Source organism: Salmo trutta, chromosome 24, assembly GCF_901001165.1.
Source record: "Salmo trutta chromosome 24, fSalTru1.1, whole genome shotgun sequence".
NCBI lineage: Eukaryota > Metazoa > Chordata > Actinopteri > Salmoniformes > Salmonidae > Salmo > Salmo trutta.
The window spans coordinates 27,316,965-27,340,451 of NC_042980.1; the positions used below are offsets into that span (position 1 = coordinate 27,316,965).

The 23,487-nt window shown below is 44.1% G+C and overlaps 2 protein-coding genes across 3 annotated transcripts in view; one reads left to right on the forward strand and one right to left on the reverse strand.

The window, feature by feature from the left end:
• The first annotated feature begins 372 nt into the window (after nucleotides 1-372).
• LOC115161007 (protein phosphatase 1 regulatory subunit 1C) lies at nucleotides 373-13,749 on the forward strand. The gene is made up of 6 exons (XM_029711641.1): nucleotides 373-974; nucleotides 2,153-2,219; nucleotides 8,847-8,878; nucleotides 9,121-9,187; nucleotides 12,076-12,249; nucleotides 12,842-13,749. Exons 1-6 carry the CDS (start codon nucleotides 870-872, stop codon nucleotides 12,931-12,933), a joined length of 537 nt encoding a protein of 178 aa, XP_029567501.1. The 5' UTR covers nucleotides 373-869; the 3' UTR covers nucleotides 12,934-13,749.
• Nucleotides 13,750-14,059: 310 nt separating this feature from the next.
• LOC115161006 (calcium/calmodulin-dependent 3',5'-cyclic nucleotide phosphodiesterase 1A) overlaps nucleotides 14,060-23,487 on the reverse strand; it is a 52,850-nt gene continuing 43,422 nt past the window's right edge. For both annotated transcript variants that reach the window (XM_029711639.1, XM_029711640.1), the window contains 8 exons: nucleotides 22,624-22,749; nucleotides 18,886-18,987; nucleotides 16,678-16,798; nucleotides 16,296-16,377; nucleotides 15,885-16,005; nucleotides 15,140-15,333; nucleotides 14,706-14,987; nucleotides 14,060-14,383 (listed from right to left, as the gene is read on the reverse strand). In XM_029711639.1, the coding sequence (XP_029567499.1) occupies nucleotides 14,328-14,383; nucleotides 14,706-14,987; nucleotides 15,140-15,333; nucleotides 15,885-16,005; nucleotides 16,296-16,377; nucleotides 16,678-16,798; nucleotides 18,886-18,987; nucleotides 22,624-22,749 (1,084 nt within the window). In that variant the 3' untranslated portion in view covers nucleotides 14,060-14,327. The remainder of the gene's footprint in view (nucleotides 14,384-14,705; nucleotides 14,988-15,139; nucleotides 15,334-15,884; nucleotides 16,006-16,295; nucleotides 16,378-16,677; nucleotides 16,799-18,885; nucleotides 18,988-22,623; nucleotides 22,750-23,487) is intronic.

Below are 23,487 nucleotides of genomic sequence, written 5' to 3' on the forward strand. Positions count from 1 at the left end.
GTCTACACTGTATTTCTGATCAATTTGATGTTATTTTAATGGACAAAAAAATGTGCTTTTCTTTAAAAAACAAGAGCATTTGTAAGTGACCCCGAACATTTGAATGGTAGTGTGTTATATATAAATGAGTGAGGAAATCTAAATGATTACTAATTTATAAACTACGACATGCCTGCGGGATTGAGCATATTAGGCATTATTCAGTCCAGTCCACTGTCTCAAGGTTCACATACCACTCAGGAAAGGAGAGGGAGCGAGAGGGAAAGAGAGAGGGAAGTAAGAGAGCACGAGGTCTATGAGAGAAAGAAGTATGGAGGAAGATGGAGAGAGAGGGGGGCAGTGGTTTCCTGAACTTGGGTTATCAATATTTAACATTGTGCCTGCCTGGTCCCTTCGGGGGATTATATTGCACTTCTGGGCCGTGATGTCATGATACTCAGAGAGATGGAGGGAGGGGGAGAGAGATATCGGACACTCAGACTGGCCTGTGGCTTTCATCAAAGAGAGAGAACACTTGACCCAGCAGAGGCTAAATGGAATGCTGTTGGTCGGTCTGAGTCGAGGGCTGGGGGACAAGGGAGACTGTCTGTGGCTGCTATAGTGGACTGGACGTTAGAGGAGTGTGTGAGGTGGAGTGCATTTCTCTCTTTCTCTCGTTTTCTTTGACGGGGGCAGGGGAGAGGCAGGCTGGGCTGGGCTGTCCACTAAAGCTATCACAGGGCTCATAAGGAAGGGGGGAGGAACAGAAGAGAAAAGAGGCTGCTGCTGCTGCTACAGTATGTGCAGCTGCTCCCAACACAGTCCCCTCTTCCTCTCTTTCTCTTACTTTCCCTCTTTCCTCCATCTTTCTTTCTCTAACCTCTCAAAACATGGAGCCCAACATGGAGCCCAACATGGAGCCCAACAGTTCTAAGAAGATCCAGTTTTCTGTACCTGTCTTTCAGAGTCAGCTGGACCCTCAGGCATCAGAGCACGTAAGTAAAAACATTCACTTCTACATGATATGTTAATAAATGTGATTACCATTATGACATGGTAATGGAATGATACTGTGATGGTGGGCTCGTTGAAAGAGTGTGGGGCTTATCCCTGTGAGACCCAAGCATTTTTGCCCCCCAAAAATTGCAACACTTAACATAATTCCTCCTGCTCTTGCTCCAGAATGTTATTCTCAATTTATTTTTTCTGCTACATAATCACATCGTAGAGAAGACAGGACACACAACAAATGCTACTTAGAAATACATCTGAGTCTAAGGAGATGAACTATGTAGTGTTAGACATGAGTTTAGGACCTGTTGCATTTTTGCAACCTGGGAATCTCACAGAGTTAAAAGGACTAGCTCCTCTTGACACTGACTGGCAGAAGAAGCTTTACTTTGATCATGTTATGCCTGTGTGGGAAACCTGTTTTATGTCATGGACAATGGTCAACTCCTTGAAAGATGAGTGAAGGCTTGTTTTCCCCCTCCACTTTCTGGAATTATTTGTCACAATCTTAGTTTTCTAGACTTTATTGCAATGTCTTAGTGCCTTGAGTGAATATTGCTTGGGGAAAAAGTATAGTGCCAGACTAAACTATTTCCATTGTATCCTTATTTGTCACTATAGTGGTTATAGAAAAATAGCTTCTTCCAAAGCTTTGGCCAACCTCTCCTACTCCCCCCACCACCTCCACACCCACCCACCCCTCTCCCTAACCTAGACTAGTGATTTTATTGACACTGAACTCTAGTCTATCACTTTGTAGAACATGCACACACAGCAGTGACTGGTTGTTGTCTGTCTCCAGCTATCCTCAGCGCCACACTTTAACACCATTTTTCCCTGTCCTGTCTCTCTGTCCTGTCTCTCTGTCCTGTCTCTCTGCCCTGTCTCTCTGCCCTGTCTCTCTGCCCTGTCTCTCTGCCCTGTCTCTCTGCCCTGTCTCTCTGCCCTGTCTCTCTGCCCTGTCTCTCTGCCCTGTCTCTCTGCCCTGTCTCTCTGCCCTGTCTCTCTGTTCTGTCTCTCTGCCCTGTCTCTCTGCCCTGTCTCTCTGCCCTGTCTCTCTGCCCTGTCTCTCTGCCCTGTCTCTCTGCCCTGTCCTGTCCCGACCTGCGCCCCTATCCTATCCTGTGCCCCTATCCTGCCCTGTCCTGTCTCTCCCAAACAGATCCGTAAGAGGAGACCTACACCAGCCACCCATGCCATCTATCTTCCACCAGACCTAACTGCAGCAGGTAAGATACTTCTCCTGTGTGAGAAACAGGGTTGGTGTCAATTCAATTTCATCTCATCTCATTCAATTCAGGAAATAGACATTCCAATTCGAATTGCCCTCAATGAAAAGCAGTGAAAATTGAATTTCAGTAGTTTCCTGTATTGAAATGGAATGTATGGTCTGAATGTTGCCAAGCTACACTCTGCATGACTCTAAACTGTCATGGAAATGATGTGTGTCTTCATATGACAATTGTTTGGTTTTTGATTTGTAATGCTCCTACTGAGGGTCGTTTGAATTTGGAGACTTTTTGTTTGTTCCCAACTTGCTCGTTATTGATAGGAGAAATACAAACGCCATTTGGCTCGCTCTCATTTATGTAAATCATCTAAGTGTTTTCTTTCAGATCTGTCTGATGCCATTTAATGAAGAGCTGTGGGATATAAAGGAGTCATGTAAACATGGGTTGAACGAGGGCTCGAAGTCTACGCTTGTGGGCTACACAAAATGGAGTGTTAAACTATAAGATGTCTGAGGGGGGAGGATGGATAGAGGGTGATATCAGCCCTGGTGAATGGGAGTAACGAGAAGTGTGTTAAAAAGGAGGTGGCAAGGCGAGTGTTTTATCTTTGTTGTGTCATCATGAAACAGTGAGAGTGGAATCTAACCTTGAGTGAGAGATCCAGAACATGGAGGGTCACAATGTGATATCAGCACAAATACCTTCCCTGTGGCGTCAGCATATGGAGACTGCAACACTGCACAGCTATAGTCACAACACAGCCACAGCTTACAGCTCAGCCTCCTGCACAGCCTGCCACCTAGCCACAGTCACAGCCCATACCCTAGCAGCCTCCAGCACAGCCTGCCACCTAGCCAAAGTCACAGCCCATACCCTAGCAGGCTGCAGCACAGTCATAGCAAAAGCTGCCTTGTCCACACTCTGGCCTTCCTCCCCACTGCTTTTGAAAGGTCATCATAGAGTAAGACTGGGAGGACCTGTACCAAAGAAAGCTCCCCTGGTATAGCTGTGGATGACTCTGAGACAGTGTGAGAAGAGACCAGCAGGACCAAATAAGAGATGGGTGGTCTGTAAAAGAGAGTACAGTATCTGTCTGTAATCAAACACTGGTACGTTTTACAATTCAAACCTGATAGACAGCAGAGAATCAACCTTCAACCACATGACACACACCAATCTACCAACCATTTCCTTATGTTGAATCTGGAAGGCAGTGAGATCAGATATTTCTGGCCTCCAGGGTAAAGCTTGGTTCATTAGCCTCATCAACACGCTGTTGGTGACCTTGACCTTTACCCCATGTGACTTGACTGTGTGATCATGGTCAAACATACATCTCCACACACATCACCCAGCTGCCCACCACATCCCAGCCTGCTGTACAGCCCAGTACAGAAGGCATGCAAAAACCCACCCAGACACACAAACACACACTGTTCAGGCTGCCCAGTACAGAACAGAAAGGCATGCAAGCAGAGCTCCCAGTCAGGCATCACAGTCATACTCAACATCACGTCACTGAGGGGAACAGGATGTGAATGGTTATCATTATCGTTATGTCATGACATGAGATAGTGTTGTTGTATCTGACCGCTGTTCCTCATGTCCTAACCTGGCACAGCCTGGCTGGCCACATATCTTACAGCACACAGGGTTTGATAAATCATCCGTTTGTGTGTATTTGTGTGCCTGTGAGCATGTGTGAGTTCTGTGAGGTGCTGGGCGGCCTGAACAGTGTGTGTTTGTGTCTGGGTGGATTTTTGCAGGCCTTGCACGCTCGTGTGTGTCTAGAAAGAGAGGTTTGATAGATAATTAGTATGTACATGGTGAATTTCTACCCATTGTACTGAATCATCAGTATCAACGTACAGATTTTATTTAACACATTGTACTGAATCATCAGTATCAACGTACAGATTTTATTTAACACATTGTACTGAATCATCAGTATCAACGTACAGATTTGATTTAACACATTGTACTGAATCATCAGTATGAACGTACAGATTTTATTTAACACATTGTACTGAATCATCAGTATGAACGTACAGATTTGATTTAACACATTGTACTGAATCATCAGTATCAACGTACAGATTTGATTTAACATATTGGACTGAATCATCAGTATGAACGTACAGATTTTATTTAACACATTGTACTGAGTCATCAGTATGAACGTACAGATTTTATTTAACACATTGTACTGAATCATCAGTATGAATGTACAGATTTTATTTAACACATTGTACTGAATCATCAGTATGAATGTACAGATTTTATTTAACACATTGGACTGAATCATCAGTATGAACGTACAGATTTTATTTAACACATTGGACTGAATCATCAGTGTGAACGTACAGATTTTATTTAACACATTGGACTGAATCATCAGTATGAATGTACAGATTTTATTTAACACATTGTACTGAATCATCAGTATGAATGTACAGATTTGATTTAACACATTGGACTGAATCATCAGTATGAACGTACAGATTTTATTTAACACATTGGACTGAATCATCAGTGTGAACGTACAGATTTTATTTAACACATTGTACTGAATCATCAGTATCAATGTACAGGTTTTATTTATCCCATGGTGCAGAGGAAGGGAAGGGTTGGTACTGTTAATTGATGGAGAGTGTGCTGGCCCATATTCTCCTCAGAGTTTCTGGCAGAGAGTAGGGGGTGTTCTTGGCTACATCCCAAATAGCACCCTATTCCCTTTATAGTGCACTACTATTGACCAGGGCCCATAAGGATCTGGTCAAAAGTAGTGCACCATGTAGGCAATAGGGTGCTATTTGGGACGTCCCTGTTTGTAACAAACCAGCTATCCCAAATCTACTGGGTGGCAATTAAATTGTCTGACAGAAGCCAGTGGCAGGACCTTCATCCAGGAGCCAGCTTAGAGGCATTACATTGTCAGAATGTATGAATGTGTGTGTTTTTCATCACAGACCCACCCTTTCTTTTTATCCATTGATTTCTTTATCCTTGGCTGGGTCCATGTATTTCTGTCTCCTCAGTGCCAGGTCTGTGTTTTATGGCAGGCGTAGGTAACCACTGCCAATGTGACAGCTCTGTTCCCACCATGACCCTGGTTCCATCCCTCCTTCCATCTCACCATTCCTCTATCCCTCTATTCTCTATGTCTCTATGGGCGTATGGACAGTTTCCTCCAGCCTAGTTGTCTTGTCAAACTCTTTGCTTAGTTGATAGTGTTTATGCTATCTGGCCTTTTACCATTACATTATCCTGAGAGATCCCATTGTGACTTACTGGCTGTGTGCTGTGAATGAGAATGGATGGTGTAGTGTAGTCGAGTGAAACTTGTTTTGCTCAACTCTGTCTGTGTATGTGGTCTGCATACTGTAGGTGGTATGCGTGGGACCCTATTCATTCACAGCCATTATTTCAGCTACAAGCAGCTCTTTGTCTTGCTGATATTTCCCTGTGAATGTCATCCAAACTGTATCTCTTGGAGAGAGGCACTTCTGAAGGTTAGTACTGAACCTTACCTTAGTGTTGTGTATTGTGTCTCTGGATTATTGGGTGTCCTGAATCAGAATTGTATCATTGAGAACCAGAGGTGCTATCAAGATATTTTGAGCTGCGGTGCCCATGGCTTTAATTTAACACTCCCTAACAGAGATACTGTGTGAAACCCATGGACCTGGAAATAGCTAATACAAGACTCTCCCTCTGGCCATTTTAGCTTTATGTAAGGTTCACTGTTGATTTTCCATCAGCTCTTCAACTCTCTCCTCTTGTGTAAAAACAGCTGGTCATTTTCCTTGGACGCAGACCCACTAGTATGACTGGTGTCCTATAACAGTGGCTGGATTGAAGGGTGTCACAGAGGATGTATAGTGTTATAGATGCCTTGTAAAGTGTCATAGCAGCCTTAAATGACCCCAGGGAATGCCAGTGCTCTTTTCCCCTGCCCACTACAGCGGAGACTGTGACGTCATCACCCTCCCATGCCCGTAGGCTTGATGGTTCGAGACACACTGACTACATTCAGCTATTGTTGTGAGGTGATGCGTTAAATGGTAGTAAAAGGCTGATAATGTGTTCCACATGTTTTGCTGCAGCCTTTAGTTCATGTACTGTGTTGGCCTTAGAATACAACATAGGCCTATAGTACAAGGTAGAATGTTGGTCCAATACATATCATGTGCTCTGCATGTTTAGCTGTTTGTAGACACATCCAATGCTTGTCTGTTGTTCTGTGCCATTCATACAACACTCTTGGTCATGTTAATGTGCTCCACATGTTTTGATGTATGTTCATGTACAGTGTTGGCCACAGAGAACAACATACAGATGTAGGATCTTAATTTAACCTACAGTCCAAGTCAAAAGTTTAGACACCTACTCATTCAAGGGTTTTTCTTATTTTTTTTTTTTTACTATTTTCTACATTGTAGAATAATAGTGAAGACATCAAAACTATGAAATAACACACATGGAATCATGTAGTAACCAGAAAAGTGTTAAACAAATCAAAATGTTTTATTTTAGATTCTTCAAAGTATCCACCCTTTGCCTTGATGACAGCTTTGCACACTCTTGGCATTCTCTCAACCAGCTCCACCTGGAATGTTTTTCCAACAGTCTTGAAGGACTTCCCACATATGCTGAGCACTTGTTGGCTGCTTTTCCTTCACTCTGCGGTCCAACTCATCCCAAACCAACTCAATTGGGTTGAGGTCGGGTGATTGTGGAGGCCAGGGCATCTGATGCAGCACTCCATCACTCTCTTTCTTGGTAAAATAGCCCTTACATAGCCTGGAGGTGTGTTTTGGGTCATTGTTCTGTTGAAAAACAAATGATAGTCCAACTAAGCACAAACCAGATGGGATGGCGTATCGCTGCAGAATGCTGTGGTAACCATGATGGTTAAGTATGCCTTTAATTCTAAATAAATCATTGACAGTGTTACCAGCAAAGCACCCCCACACCATCAGGGCTTTGTTTCTAGCCATTTTGAGCCTGTAATCGAACCCACAAATGCTGATGCTCCAGGTACTCAACTAGTCTAAAGAAGGCCAGTTGTATTGCTTCTTTAATCAGAACAACCGTTTTCAGCTGTGCTAACATAATTGCAAAAGGGTTTTCTAATGATCAATTGGCCTTTTAAAATTATAAACTTGGATTAGCTTACACAACATGCCATTGGAACACAGGAGTGATGTTTGCTGATAATGGGCCTCTACGCCTATGTAGATATTCCATTAAAAAAATCTGCCGTTTCCAGCTACAATAGTCATTTACAACATTAATAACAATGTCTACTCTGTATTTCTGATCAATGTTATTTTAATGGACAAAAACATTTGCTTTTCTTTCAAAAACAAAGACATTTCTAAGTGACCCCAAACTTTTGAACGGTAATGTTTATTTAGATTTGTTGAAAACTTTTTTTCATTACTACATGATTCCATATGTGTAATTTCATAGTTGTGATGTCTTCACTATTATTCTACAATGTTGAAAATATAAAAAATAAAGAAAAACCCTGGAATGATGAGTAGGTGTGTCCAAACTTTTGACTGGTACTGTATATTGTCACGGCAAAACAATCCTGCAGCAACAGGATTTTAACGTTTAGTTGAGAATGTTGCTTGATCGTGGTTAGGCTATTAGCTGGTCAAAGGTAGGATACACAAAAAATGCAATACTCTTAACATAACCAAGTGTTAGTGTGGGTTTTCAGTGAGCTTATGTAAATCACAAAGCTCATCTGCATTTCCTGAGGTGCAGAAAACTTCTTAGCAGCAAAAGAGTGATCAAAGTAAGATCCAGCATCTATATAATACAGGGCTTGTGTGTTGCCCCATGCTATTCATTCAACAAAATAGTCATGTTAATGTGGTTCACATGTTTGTGCTGTCTTCCATTTATGCACTACAAATGTGATGGAGCTGAATTCAGTCTGGATTTTCAAGCTAAGTCTGTTGTCCAATGCCATTCATTCAATAACTTATTGAATTGTTGGTGTTTTGCTCCAGCTGTGATGTTCATGGTGATAGAACTCATCCTCTGAACCATATGAATCACCCCTGGTTGTCATTTCTAAGATCAATTTCAATTCAGAGAAACGTCAATGGAGAAGAAGTTAGAGCAACAGTCACCAGTCAGCCATTACAGCCGGAGGTTAGCAGTGATCTGGACACTGAACCATAAACTCTCTCAGCCATGAGCTCATCGTGATAAACATTACAACTCTCCCACTGTAGTCACATCACACAGGTGAAATACAATGTTCCAGCAGAATCTCAGCACACAGATTCTAACCGAGGGTTGAGTAATAGCTCCTTTTTTGGGGCGGCAGGTAGCCTAGTGGTTAGAGCACTGGTTCAGTAACCGAAAGGTTGCTGGATCCAATCCCCAAGCTGAGGTAAAAATGTGTCATTCTGCCCCTGAGCAAGGCAGCCCCCCGCACCTCTCTGATTCAGAGGGGTTGGGTTAAATACAGAAGACGCATTTCAGTTGAATGCATTCAGTTGTACTGCTGACTAGGTATCCCCCTTTCCTTTTTTTAAGGCTGACAATTTTAGCTAAACTGGCAAATGTACTATAACTCATGTCTGCTTTTCTCTCACACAGATGACAAGCAGACAACAAGTCATCAAGGAGAGGTAGTTCACACTCTGTTTACCTTGCTCTGTTTAAAAGCAGAAATAAAAGTCAAAGAACAACGTTATCAGGATGCTCCCTAGCAACAGTCTATGGTTGTATGAGATGGCATGTCTATCTGATGCAGTTGTTGTCATTGATTACCTGAGATGGCCTGGCTCCTGAAATAGCTTCAGTGAAATGGGATCTCTGCTTGTTGATTCTCATGCTGTTATTTTCTTCCCCCTCCATCTCTCTACACCAGACCCAGAGTGCAGGGACATCTCCCGCTCAGAGAAAACACAGCGTCTACACTCCGCCCTCCATGAAAGGTACATGTCGTCACTCACACCATTTTTTCAACACAAACCGTTGCATTCACAAGCTCTGCTGTCATGACAGCACATGTTCCACTGGTTCATATTCTCCTTTTATTCTGGAGAGTAGGAAGCACTGGGTGTATTGTCTGGGCAGCATTATATTAAACAGAGCCTATTGATGCGCGTGACAGAGTGACTGACCATGCTTGCTGACTCATAGCGGTAGCTATTTCCTGGAAAGGCCATGGCCACTATACATCTACATTAGATATTGATTGACTGAGTTATATCATCCTCCTGTTATAAGTCTCACAAATGGATAGTCAGATAGTGCACAGAGAGAGCTACACCATCCCATCTCTCAAATGGATAGTGCAACAAGGACTATGGGCACAGGAGAAACTAAATTGAACACAGCAGCCTATTCTTGGTCCAATTAGATAGCAACTATATTATTGTAGTAATTATTGCAGTTTTCATTACACATTTGGCTTGTTAATTAGGGGGTGGATTAGAATATATCCAACATGGCCCACCGCCCTTAAACAACAACATGGCCAAACAATGTCCAATGGCCAAAAGCCTTTAGGCTCAATGGCCTTGAATTCAGTTGAATGCTGAATATGCTCCAGTTCAGAGCACAGCAGAAGACTGTTGTAACAGATGGTCAAATAAATTAAAGGCCCAGTCCAGTCAAAAACATGATTTTTCTGTATTTTATATATTTCCATACTATAAGGTTGGAATAATACTATGAAATTGTGAAAATTATGATAATGCCATTTTAGTGTAAGCGCTGTTCAAATCATCAAGTGAAATTGTATTAGTCAGATGATTGGTAAACAACAGGTGTAGAAACTAACAGTGAAATGCTTACTTATGGGACCTTCCTAACAATGCAGAGAGAAGATAATAGAAAAGTAATAACATTTAATAATAAAGTATAATGAGTAAAGATAACCTGGCTATATACATGGGGTACCAGTACTGAGTCGATGTTCAGGGGTACTAGGTAATTGAGGTAGATATGTACATATAACTAGGAATAAAGTGACTAGGCAACAGGATAGATAATAAACAGTAGCAGCAGCGTATGTGATGAGTCAAAAGAGTTAGTGCAAAAAGGGTCAATGCAGACAGGGCGGCAGATAGCCTTGCAGTTAAGAGCGTTGGGGTGGTCACTGGTTCGGATCGCTGAGCCGACTGGGTGAAATATCTGTCGATGTGCCTTTAAGCAAGGCACTTAACCCTAATTACTCCTGTAAGTCACTCTGGATAAGTGTCTGCTAAATGAATCAAAATTAAACCAGTTTTTTAAAATATATATTATAGTCTGGGTAGCTATTTGGTTAACAATTTAACTATTTAGCAGTCTTAGGGCTTGGTGGTAGACGCTGTTCAGGATCCTGTTTGTTCCAGACTTGGTGCATCTGTACTGCTTGCCGTGTGGTAGCAGAGAGAACAGTCTATGACTTGGGTGGCTGGAGTCTGACAATTTTTAGGGCCTTCCTCTGACACCGCCTGGTATAGAGGTCCTGGATGGCAGAGAGCTCGGCCCCTGTGATGTACTGGGCCATCCGCACTACCCTCTGTAGCGCCTTGCGGTAGGATGCCAAGCAGTTGCCATACCAAGTAGTGATGCAGCTAGTCAAGATGCTCTCAATGGTGCAGCTGTAGAAATGTTTGAGGATCTGAGGGCCCAAGCCAAATCTTTTCAGCCTCCTGAGGGGGAAGGGGTATTGTCGTGCCCTCTTCACGACTGTGTTGGTGTGTTTGGACCATGATAGATCCTTAATTATATGGACACCGAGGAACGTTGATGTGAATGGGGGCGTGCTTGGCCCTCTGTTTCCTGTAGTCCACGATCAGCTCCTTTGTCTTGCTGACGTTGAGGAAGAGGTTGTTGTCCTGGCACCACACTGCCAGGTCTCTGACCTCCTCTCTATAGGCAGTCTCATCATTCTATGGGGTTAGGCCTACCACCGATGTGTCATCAGCAAACTTAATGATGGTGTTGGAGTCATGCAGTTGTGAACAGGGAGTACAGGAGGGGACTAAGCACGTACCTCTGAGGGGCCCTGTGTTGAGGGTCAGCGTGGCGGATGTGTTGTTGCCTACCATCACCACCTTGGGGCGGCCCGTCAGGAAGTCCAGGATCCAGTTGTAGAGGGAGGTGTTCAGTTCCTGAGTGATGAGCTTGGAGGGCACTATTATGTTGAACCCTGAGCTTTAGTCATAGGTGTTCATCTTGTCCAAGTGGGAGAGGACAGTGTGGAGTGCAATATAAATTGTCATCTGTGGATCTGTTAGGGGGGTATGCAAATTGGAGTTGGTCCAGGGTGTCTGGTATGATGGTGTTGATGTGAACCATGACCAGCCTTTCAAAGCATTGGCTTCTTGGGCACAGGGATTATGGTGGTCTGCTTGAAACATGTAGGTATTAGACTGGGTCAGGGAGAGGTTGAAAATGTCAGGGAAGACACTTGCCAGCTGGTCAGCGCAAGCTCTGAGTAAGCATTCTGGTAATCCTTGTGAATGTTAACCTGTTTAAAGGTCTTACTCATATCGGCTTTGGAGATTGAAAAAAAACGCCTGAAATTTCACCTGGTTTTGGTGGCAGGGAGTTTAGGCCTTCCATGGTGACATCACCATGTGGTAAATTAGTTAAATCGAGTAATAAGAAAGAGTTCTAAACCTGTCTGCCAATAACAGCTAATTTTCTGTTTTCCCCTTCCCACACAAACCCTCCGACAGTCTTAGCAAAATTATTGCTTGAGAAATTGCTCTTTGCTAAGAAGCTTTTTTTGTTTGTTTTTACGATTAGAATTGAAACTGCATTGGACCTTTAAAGTTAAGTATTATAGCACCATTTATTTTGGTTCCATACTGTGTGTCCACAGACTGCTGTAGAGGCCATGGTGAGGACAGAGACAGCCTGCCTCCTACCAGACTGGCCAAGTCTCACACAGACACGCTGGCCCTAGCAGAGGAGCTATCAGCGGCCCTGCCACGACTGGCAGACACACCGAGGCGCAAAGACACCCCCTACCAGCACCAGCCTCCCTTCACTCCAGGTAAGGCCCTCACAGCAACACACTGTACCTGATATGAAAGTCTAGTCGAACTGGACTGTAGCTTATGTGGAAGGCTACAGTCAAATAATGTGGGCCTGGCTCAGGGTCATGTTGTTTCCTTTACAGAACATGTTAAGCTGCAGATACAGCTCACCACTGTGGTTTAGGTTGTGAGGGCAAATCAGTTCACACTGTCAAATCTAGTTGGTCACACTACTGTCAATGGCTTGATGTTGGTCATAGTTAACGGATATAGACTAAAGCGCTTAAAGATCTCCATACACATGGACGTCTTCTCTGTGCTGTTGCTTAGCAGCATGGAGGAGTGTTCCAGCCACCTTAACAGATGGTCTGGTCACAGGACAGATTACATTTGACCACTGTGCTGACACAAACAGCATCATACTTGCGCGCGCACACACACACACACACACACACACACACACACACACACATCATCATCTTCTGTAGCGTATTAGAACAGGACACAGTGTGTGTCTGTGTGAGGAGCTGTTAGAACAATCTGCGACTGTTTCTTAGTTATTGATCTCTCTGATATGACCTTACAGCACTCTGTCTGTCCAATTCCCAGGGGTCAAGCTGCTCAAGAGCAAATCAAAGATCTCCTTCCCTGAGGAGGAAGAGAAGGAGGCGGAGGAGGAAGAAGATGCCAAGAAGAAGTAGGATCCAAAGTGAAGCGTGAGGAGCAGACAAACTGTTGGCCATGTTTCTGATGGTTCAAACACATGAATGGGTAATGAACTCTTGGTAAGAGATGATGCTAAACTATCAGGTTATCATTTCTAACCTGGGAATCCATTTGATTCAGCCATGCGTTGTTGAGATCAAGAAAGGATAATGTCATTCATTTGTCTGTACTGTATCTCAAACTCTTAGTTGGTTATGTATGGTTCATTATTGTTAGATATTGTAATAAGAGAGTATATATGAGAAATTTGAACAACAATACTGACTGTTATGCAGTGAAATTATATCTGGAAATATACAGATTTTTGTTTTAGTTTTCTTTAAACAGAAAATAACATGATGCATCTCATTGTCAGTCTCATCATGTAAAAACATATTCCACATAGATTGACTTGATATTTTTGTAGTATTTTATACAGAAACTGGGCTAGGTATGAGTTGTTAGACTTGTTTACCACTCTAAGGTACTGCACAAACAAAGGAGTCCTACAATTTTTTTTTTTTTGGCTCACTGGTGTTTGGAGTGTCTGAGTCCTATCCTATGAAAGGCTGATGCATTGCACATGTGACCAAATAATAAAGTTCATTATTGAATGAACTGTTGGCAAACCTGTACATTTCAGATGTCTTAACGCATTGTGGACATATAGTGTAGCAGAGAAACATCACCTGCAAATAATTCCAAACCCTCTCCTCTCAATTTCAGGCAGGATTATTTTAGTAGGCTAATTGTTATCTCAAATTAATCGTGGGAAGATTTCATAACACAAAATAAAAAAATGTATGCCTACATTGTCAGTGTATTTATTGTGTCAAATGGAGAGGGTGTACGTTAACTACATTACAATGGGAAAGGAATAAAACAGCACCCCCAAGTGGGTAATATTAGGCACTGCACAACCAATCATACTCATAGTGTGTATAACTGTAGGCAAGGCACATTAAAGGCCCCCATTCCAGTACTACTCTAGGGTAAAATATGTTTGTCTAGCATGAGATCAACAGAGAACACACACTGTTGCAATTAAGTACCGTGATCGTCCTAGTCTACCATACAAACCCATCTGAAAGAGAAGAGAGAATGAATATAGACAAAAACTACTTGCGGTGCAAAGAGGAGCAAGAAGATCCCCATCTTTAATAAATAACAATACAATAACATCAATCAGAACAAATTTACAATAAAAAAAAGCTAACAAACAAATATGGTGACTCGGGCGGCACACAATTGGCCCAGCGTCGTTAGGGTTTGGCCGGGATAGGCCGTCATTGTAAATAAGAATTTGTTCTTAACTGACTTGCCTAGTTAAATAAAGGTAAAGTAGAATAAAAATCAGGAAGTGGCAGCGTTGTTGGGTAGCTTATCAGAATCAAGGGCTCTGAAGAGACTGCTCCCCTGACTCAAGGACTGCCCCAGGGCCTGCTCCTGCAAGCAACAACAGTTACCATGACAACACAGCATCACACAGCTGTAACCTTGACAACCCTCCACTCCGCAGTTATCTCTTGGACACTTGGTCACAGATCGTCGTGACTGACAATACGATTATAGAGATGAGAGAAATACTACATAGCTATAGCCTACTGACAGGACACAGAATTATAAAAAGACATGACATTGGTTGGTTTCACTGTGATATTGTACTGTGTTCTGTTACGTTGCACTAAATTATGTTGCATTGTATTGTACATCGTGTTGTATATCATATCATATTGTACCACATCATATCGCTAGCTAACATTCCTACCGTTCCATGGTAGGTGTTCAGGAGAGATGGAGCCAGGTGATGTTGTCTCTTTATCTTCACACGGGGACAGAGAACTGTGAGGATGGTGGTCCAGCTCTGAGTCCTCCTGGGAAGAGTTATTGGAGTTTGTGTTGTTCATCAGTTCATTGAAGGGCTCTGATTGGAGCTCCTGGCTGTGTCTCTCAGGGCTGGTGTGAGTCAACGTAACCTCTGTTTTCATCTGGGACTCCTCCATCTCCTCTGGGTCAGTGTTCAACTCAGCTCGCTCTTTACTCGCCAACTCTGAGGAAATGAGAACACAAGCAAAAAGAACATCTAATGTCATACATAGACTTCTGACAATGGAAAGAACATAACACTGAAAGAAGGAAAGGTATTCAGGAGACTGAAGAAGACATGGACGAAGAAGAGCAACAACAAAAAGACAACTATACCTTGTACAGAGAGCTCCTTCCATCGGTCTTTGTTGTGTTGGATGACCTCTGCCAATGTGTGTCTGACCTGTTTCAGGTCGATGCCAGTCAGGCTATAGTCTGTAGTGAGCCCCTGGTCAACCCCCTGGCTGGATCCTCGGCCACTATGTTTCTGGACTGACTCCACCACCGTCACCGACCCACTACCCGTCAAACTGAGCAACATAGAATAGACAGTGTTTCTATTCTGTCAAATATATGACACCGCCTCCTTGTGAGGCTGTCCTAATATGGACATCAATTAAATAGAACAGAAAATACTGGAGGAAGACTTGGTTGCTTATTCCACAACTTCGATCGACCATAGAGACTGAAGATCGAGAAAGTGGTAAGCCTACTGATGATACTGGTAGACATGTTGAATCTGTCAGACATGTTCAACTGGGAAAACTGATTTCAAATCAATCAACCAAATGTATTTATAAAGCCCTTCTTACATCAGCTGATGTCAAAGTGCTGTACAGAAACCCAGCCTAAAACCCCGAACAGCAAGCAATGCAGGTGTAGAAGCACGGTGGCTAGGAAAAACTCCCTAGAAAGGCTGGAACATAGGAAGAAACCTAGAGAGGAACCAGGCTATGAGGGGTGGCCAGTCCTCTTCTGGCTGTGCCGGGTGGAGATTATAACAGAACATAGCCAAGATGTTCAAATGTTCATAGATGACCAGCAGGGTCATAGTGTGTATAATATTAGGAATGTGTCTCACCTTGACCTGCGGACGCCAGTGTCATGTGACTTTAAGGTATCCTCTATTAGAGGGGTAATGATCTTCTCTGTCGTGTCCACCAACACAGAGAATGTGGGTTCCACTATGAAGTCAATGAACCCTGCGAGACAGACAAACATTTGAGAAGAAAAACAGGCATGACTCGCTCACACTGACGATTATACTTTTCAGAGAAACAGGAGAAGAAAATGTGTGTGTGTGTGATGTAACAATCATTTCTGAGGACAGGCAGTGTAGATTCCCATGCTTTATCATATCAAGGGAAAAATATGAAATACTTTCTCAAATGTCCACATGGTGGCCCATTTGAGCTATGGCCTGTCGGAGAATACAAACCCATCCTGAATGAAACCGCTCACAGTTAGGCCAATAAATGTGTGTGATGCTCACCTATTTGTGACTGTGCGATCATGGTAGCTTTACGATCACACAGAGGAGAGAATGGCAGCCCTAACTCAACCTCTTTATCGCCCTGTAAGAAATCAACAACACCAGCCTTGGTAACCATACCAATGTAGAATGGCAGGTTACTGTATACTGTAGCATTATGTACTACACTACCATAATGCTCTGTATAACATAACCAGCTCATCCGAGTGAAGATATTCCTGAAGCTATCAGAATGGTGTCCCATCTCCTTAACAATACAAGTTTCATTAGGTGGGATACATTCAGAATACAGTGCTGAAACACTCAAGTTTCCCTCTTCAATGGTTTCTGTCAGTGACTATACACTGTAGTGGTGGGACTATACTGAAAGAAGGAAAGGTACCTGTCTGAAGAACTCCTCCATCAGGGCCTGTGTCCATCGGTAGTGCAGCTTCCAGGCCTTGGCTGGGTGGCTGATGTCAGCTGCATGCAGCATCAGAGATAGGGCTTTAGCCTTGTCTACTCTGTAGATACAACGGTACATCAGCTAACACACAAAAGTATACACTGAGAAAGAGTGACACACACACAAACATATAGGATTGGGGGCGCGTTCTCAGAGCATGCGCAGAACAGCTGGCAGGCATATTCACTGTAATATTCAACCTCTTCTTGTCCCTGTCTGTAATCCCCATGTTTTAAGATGACCACAGTCATCCCTGTTCCTAAGAACTCTAAGGCTTCATGCCACCATAACTACCGCCCTCTAGCACTCACATCTGTAATCATGAAGTGCTTTGAGAGGCTGGTTATGGCACACATTAACTCCACCATCCCAGACATCCTAGACCCACTCCAATTTGCATACCGCCCCAACAGATCCATTGACGCAATCTCAATTGCTCTCCACATTGCCCTCACCCACCTAGATAAGAGGAATACCTATGTGAGAATGCTGTTTATTGACTACAGCTCAGTGTTCAACACCATTATCCCCTCCAAGCTCATCACCAAGCTTAGGACTCTGGGTCTGAACGCCTCCCTCTGCAAATGGATCCTGGACTTTCTGATGGGCCGTCACCAGGTGGGGAGGGTAGTCAACATCACCTCCAACACGCTGAGCCTTAACACAGGGGCGCCACAAGGGTGTGTGCTTAGTCCTCTCCTGTACTCCCTTTTCACCCACGAATAACTCCAACACCATTATCAAGTTTGCTTTCGACATGACGTTGGTAGGCCTACAGGGAGGAGGTCAGTGACCTGACAGTGTTGTGCTGAAGCAACAGCCTCTCCCTCAACATCAACAAAACCAAGGAGCTGATTGTGGACTACAGGAAACGGGGCGAGCACGCACCCATCCACATCAACGGGGCGGCAGTGGAGCATGTAGAAAGCTTCAAGTTCCCCTGTGTCCAAATCACTAAAGACTTAAAATGGTCCAAACACGCACGCGCAGTCGTGAAGAAGGTGTGACAGTGCCTTTTCCCACTCAGGAGGTTGAAAAAGTTTGGAACGGGCCTTCAAATCCTGAAAAGGTTCTACAGCTGCACCATTGAGAACATATTGACTGGCTGCATCACTGCTTGGTATGGCAATAGCACCGCCCATCGATCACATGGCACTACAGAGGGTTGTGCGGACATCCCAGTACATCACTGGGGCCGAGCTCTCTGCCATCCAGGACCTCTATATCAGGCGGTGTGAAAAGAAGGCCCGGAAATTGTCAAAGACCCCTATCACCCAAGCCATAGACTATTCTCTCTGCTGCCGCATGGCAAGAGGTACTGACACCAACAGGCTCTTGAACAGCTTCTATCCCCAAGCAATACGACTGATAAATAGCTAACAAAATAGCTACACGGACCGAGTTTACCTTGTATCTATATTGAGCTTTGCACACTCACAGGGCCCTACACACTCACACTGTCACTCAAACACACACACAAACACTCACTCCATAACTGACTCACTCACACATGATATGCACATACATTTATACTGACTCTACACACCCACTCACATGCAAGCTGCTGCTAATCCGTTTCTTATATCCTGTTGCCTAGTCACCTTACCCCTATACATATCTACCTCCATCACACCTGTATCCCTGCACATGGGCTCCCGAGTGGCACAGCGGTCTAAGGCACTGCATCTCAGTGCTAGAGGTGTCACTACAGACACCCTGGTTTGATTCCAGGCTGTCTCACAACCGACCGTGATTGGGAGTCCCATAGGGCGGCGCACAATTGTCCCAGCGTCGTCCGGGTATGGCCGTCATTGTAAATAAGAATTTGTTCTTAACTGACTTGCCTAGTTAAATACAAAAAACATGAACATACACTATGGTATAGGAACTGACTTTTTAAATATTTCCTGTACTGTATATAGTATGCTTACTTACTTTGTGTATTTCTTACTCTTACTTCTCATGTTAGTTTTTTCTATTATTACATTGTTCATGATTATTGCATTGTTGGGCTTTGAGTTTGCGAGAAAGGCATTTCATTGTACTTGTGCATGTGACATTAAAACTTGAAAGAAAGGCATGGTCCAGAGAGCAAGGGCTAAGGGTTAGGGGTCATAGGTCAGGGTCCAGAGACAGTCCACTCACCCCTCAGGCTGCTGCAGGGCGTTCCTCATGCTTTTGATCTGCTGGAAATGGCAGGACATGTCTGTACTCATCACCATCTCAATCACCAGGGTCCGCAGCTCTCTGACAGACACAGACACAGACAGGTTAGAGAGAAATGGCAGGACATGTCTGTACCCATGACTCTCTCAATCACCAGAGTCTGTAGCTCTCTGACAGACACAGACGGGTTAGAGTTAGGTTAGAGAGAAATGGCAGGACATGTCTATACCCATGACTCTCTCAATCACCAGGGTCCACACCTCTCTGAAAACACAGGAAAACAGAGTCCGTTTCCACCTCGCCTCCACTCCAGCTATTCCTGGGTTCTCCGGGACAAGAACACAGTGTGATGTCTAGCACCACTAACAACTCCAACAACATCAAGCATAGCATTTCTTTACAGTACCTAATGATGGGTGTGAGCCTGTGGGACTTTCCATAATCACTGATAGAGTGAATGTGAAATAGTTTATATAATAGTCTTGCGTTGACATCCAATTTTATTAGTGACATATGTCGAAAACAACAGGTGTAGACCTTACAGTGACTGTTTACTTACAAGCCCCTAACCAACAATGCAGTTTAAAATATATGAATAAGAACAAGAAAAGGAACAAGTAATTAAAGAATAGCAGTAAAATAACAATAGCGAGACTATATACAGGGGGTACCGGTACAGAGTCAATGTGGGGGGCACCGGTTAGTCGAGGTAATTGAGGTAATATGTACATGTAGGTTATTAAAGTGACTATGCATAGATAATAACAGAGAGTAGCAGCGGTGTGGGGGAGGCAATGCAAATAGTCTGGGTAGCCACTTGATTAGATGTTCAGGAGTCTTATGGCTTGGGGGTAAACGCTGTTTGCCTCTTGGACCTAGACTTGGCACTCCGGTGCCGCTTGCCGTGCGGTAGCAGAGAGAACAGTCTATGACAATTTTTAGGGCCTTCCTCTGACACCGCCTGTTATATAGAGGTCCTGGATGGCAAGAAGCTTGGCCCAAGTGATGTACTGGGCCGTTTGCACTACCCTCTGTAGTGCCTTGCAGTCTTGGAGGCCGAGCAGTTGCCATACCAGGCAGTGATGCAACCAGTCAGGATGCTCTCGATGGTGCAGCTTTTCAATCTCCTGAGGGGGGAATAGGTTTTGTCGTGTACCCATGACTCTCTCAATCACCAGAGTCTGTAGCTCTCTGACAGACACAGACTGTCTTGGTGTGCTTGGACCATGTTAGTTTGTTGGTGATGTGGACACCAAGGAGCTTGAAGCTCTCAACCTGCTCCACTGCAGCCCCGTCGATGAGAATGGGGTGTGCTCGGTCCGCTTTTTCCTGCAGTCCACAATCATCTCCTTCACCTTGATCACGTTGAGGGAGAGGTTGTTGTCGTGGCACCACACGGCCAGGTCTCTGACCTCCTCCCTATAGGCTGTCTCGTTGTTGTCAGTAATCAGGTCTACCACTGTTGTGTCATCAGCAAACTTAATGAAGGTGTGGGAGTCGTGCCTGGCCGTGCAGTCATAAGTGAACAGGGAGTACATGAGGGGACTGAGCACGCACCCCTGAGGGGTCCCTGTGGGGAGGATCAGCGTGGTGGCTGTGTTGTTACCTACCCTTACCAACTGGGGATGGCCCGTCAGGAAGTCCAGGATCCAGTTGCAGAGGGAGGTGTTTAGTCCCAGGGTCCTTAGCTTATTGATGAGCTTTGAGGGCACTATGGTGTTAAACGTTGAGCTGTAGTCAATGAATAACATTCCCACATAGGTGTTTCTTTTGTCCAGGTGGGAAAGGGCAGTGTGGAGTGCAATAGAGACTGCATCATCTGTGGATCTGTTAGAGCGGTATGCAAATTGGAGTGGGGCTAGGGTTTCTGGGATAATGGTGTGGATGTGAGCCATCACTAGCCTTTCAAAGCACGTCATGGCTACAGACGTGAGTGCTACGGGTCGGTATTCATTTAGGCAGGTTACCTTAGCGTTATTGTGCACAGGGACTATAGTGGTCTGCTTAAAACATGTTGGTATTACAGACTCGGACAGGGAGAGGTTGAAAATGTCAGTGAAGACACTTTCCAGTTGGTCAGCACATGCTTGCAGTACACGTCCTGGTAATCCGTCTGGCCCTGCGGCCTTGTGAATGTTGACCTGTTTAAAGGTCTTACTTACATCGGCTGCGGAGAGCGTGATCACACAGTCGTCCGGAACAGCTGGTGCTCTCATCCATGTTTCAGTGTTATTTGCCTCGAAGCGAGCCTAGAAGTAGTTTAGCTCGTGTGGTACGCTCGTGTCACTGGGCAGCTTTCGGCTGTACTTCCCTTTGTAGTCTGAAATGGTTTGCAAGCCCTGACACTTCCGACGAGCGTCGGAGCCGGTGTAGTACGATTCGATCTTCATCCTATATTGACGCTTTGCCTGTTTGATTGTTCGTCGGAGTGCGTAGCGGGATTTCTTATAATCTTCCGTGTTAGAGTCCCGCTCCTTGAAAGCGGCAGCTCTAGACTTTAGCTCTGTGCGGAGATTCCCTGTAATCCTGCTTCTGGTTGGGGTATGTACGTACGGTCACTGTGGGGACGACGTCATCGATGCACTTATTGATGAAGCCAATGACTGATGTGGTGTACTCCCCAATGCCATCGGAAGAATCCCGGAACATATTTTCCAGTCTCTGCTAGCAAAACAGTCCTGTAGCTTAGCATCTGCTACATCTGACCACATTTTTATTGACCGAGTCACTGGTGCTTCCTGCTTTAATTTTTTCTTGTAAGCAGGAATCAGGAGGATATAATTATGGTCAAATTTGCCAAATGGAGGGCAAGGGAGAGCTTTGTAAATGTCTCCGCGTGTGGAGTAAAGGTGGTCTAGAGTTTTTTTTTTTCTCTGGTTGCACATTTAACTTGCTGATAGAAACTTGGTACAACGGATTTAAGTTTCCCTGCATTAAAGTCCCCGGCCACTAGGAGCGCCGCCTCTGGATGAGCGTTTTCCTGTTTGCTTATGATGGAATACAGCTCATTGAGTGTGGTCTTAGTGCCAGCATCGGTCTGTGGTGGTATGTAGACAGCTACGAAAAATACAGATAAACTCTCTAGGTAGATAGTGTGGTCTACAGCTTATCATGAAATACTCTACCTCAGGCGAGCAAAACCTCAAGACTTCCTTAGATATTGTGCACTAGCTGTTGTTTACAAATATACATAGTCCGCCCCCCCTCGTCTTACCAGACATCGCTGTTCTATCCTGCCGATACAGAGTATGTTGATAATGTTGTCGTTCAGCCACGACTCTGTGCAGCATAAGATATTACAGTTTTTAAAGTCCCGTTGGTAGTTTAATCTTCCTCATAGGTCATCAATTTTATTTTCCAATGATTGCATGTTAGCTAGTAGGACGGAAGGCAGTGGGGGTTTATTTGGTCGCCTACGAATTCTCAGAAGGCAGCCCGACCTCCGTCCTCTTTTTCTCCGTCTTCTCGTCACGCAAATGACAGGGATTTGGGCCTGACATGCCACACCACATTCGTATCCAAACCTAAAGTCAAGGCTAAGTATCTAGCTTATGTTACAGTACTAGCCCCTTCGTTCTTTGAAGTGGTGATCTCAATCTCTTAATCAAATGTATATTATAAAGCACCTTTGACATCAGCAGTTGTCACAAAGTGCTTTACAGATACCCAGCCTAAAACCCCAAACACTGAGGATCTGAGGAGTCTTTCTTAACTCACCGCCAGTCATCTTTTGACAGGTTGATCAGTATGTTCATCTCATCCTCTTGCATAAGTCTGTACGCAGCACTGACATGGTGGTTCTCCAGGACTGACCGGTCGTTGTACAGGACGGCCACCTCTGACCTGGAGAGAAGAAGAAAAGGGGGAAGAGAAGGTGTGGATCACCGTGTGATTAGTCATTGTGCTGCATGGCGGTTCCCAGGCAAGATTACTTTACCAGGTAGCAAACCTGTATGGCAACAGTAATTAGCAGGCAAAACTGGTTGAAATTATTTAATTTCAACCAGTTTAGAAATTACAACAACGATTATGATACGATAGCAATGGTAGATATTTGAGATGGGGTGGCAGGTAGCCTAGCGAAAGGTTGCTTGTTTGAATCCCCGAGCCGACAAGGTGAAACATTTGTTGATGTGCCCTTGAGCAAGGCACTTTACCCTAATTTCTCCTGTAGGTCACTCTGGATGACTAAAATGTAAATGTAATTGTAGGGAAATGAGAATTCCAGATTTTCCTAATGCAGAACAGGGCCACATCAGAAAGTAGTTGTTCAGAGACAAATAATATTTTCTTTATTTTTCTACATTTTATTATAAGTAAAATGAGAAAAAAATAAATGAGACAGTTACTAGTACTTTACTCCAGTGCTAGGTGAGTGTAGAGGAGAGGAGTGTAGAGGAGAGGAGAGAATAAAAGAGGAGAGGAAAGGAGTATAGAGGGGAGGATGGAATAGAATAGGAGAGGAGAGAAAATAAAATAAATGAAGAGGAGAGGAGAGGAGAGGAGAGGAGAGGAGAGGAGAGGAGAGGAGAGGAAAGGAAAGGGCAGGGCAGTTAGTAGTACTTTTACTCCAGTGCTAGG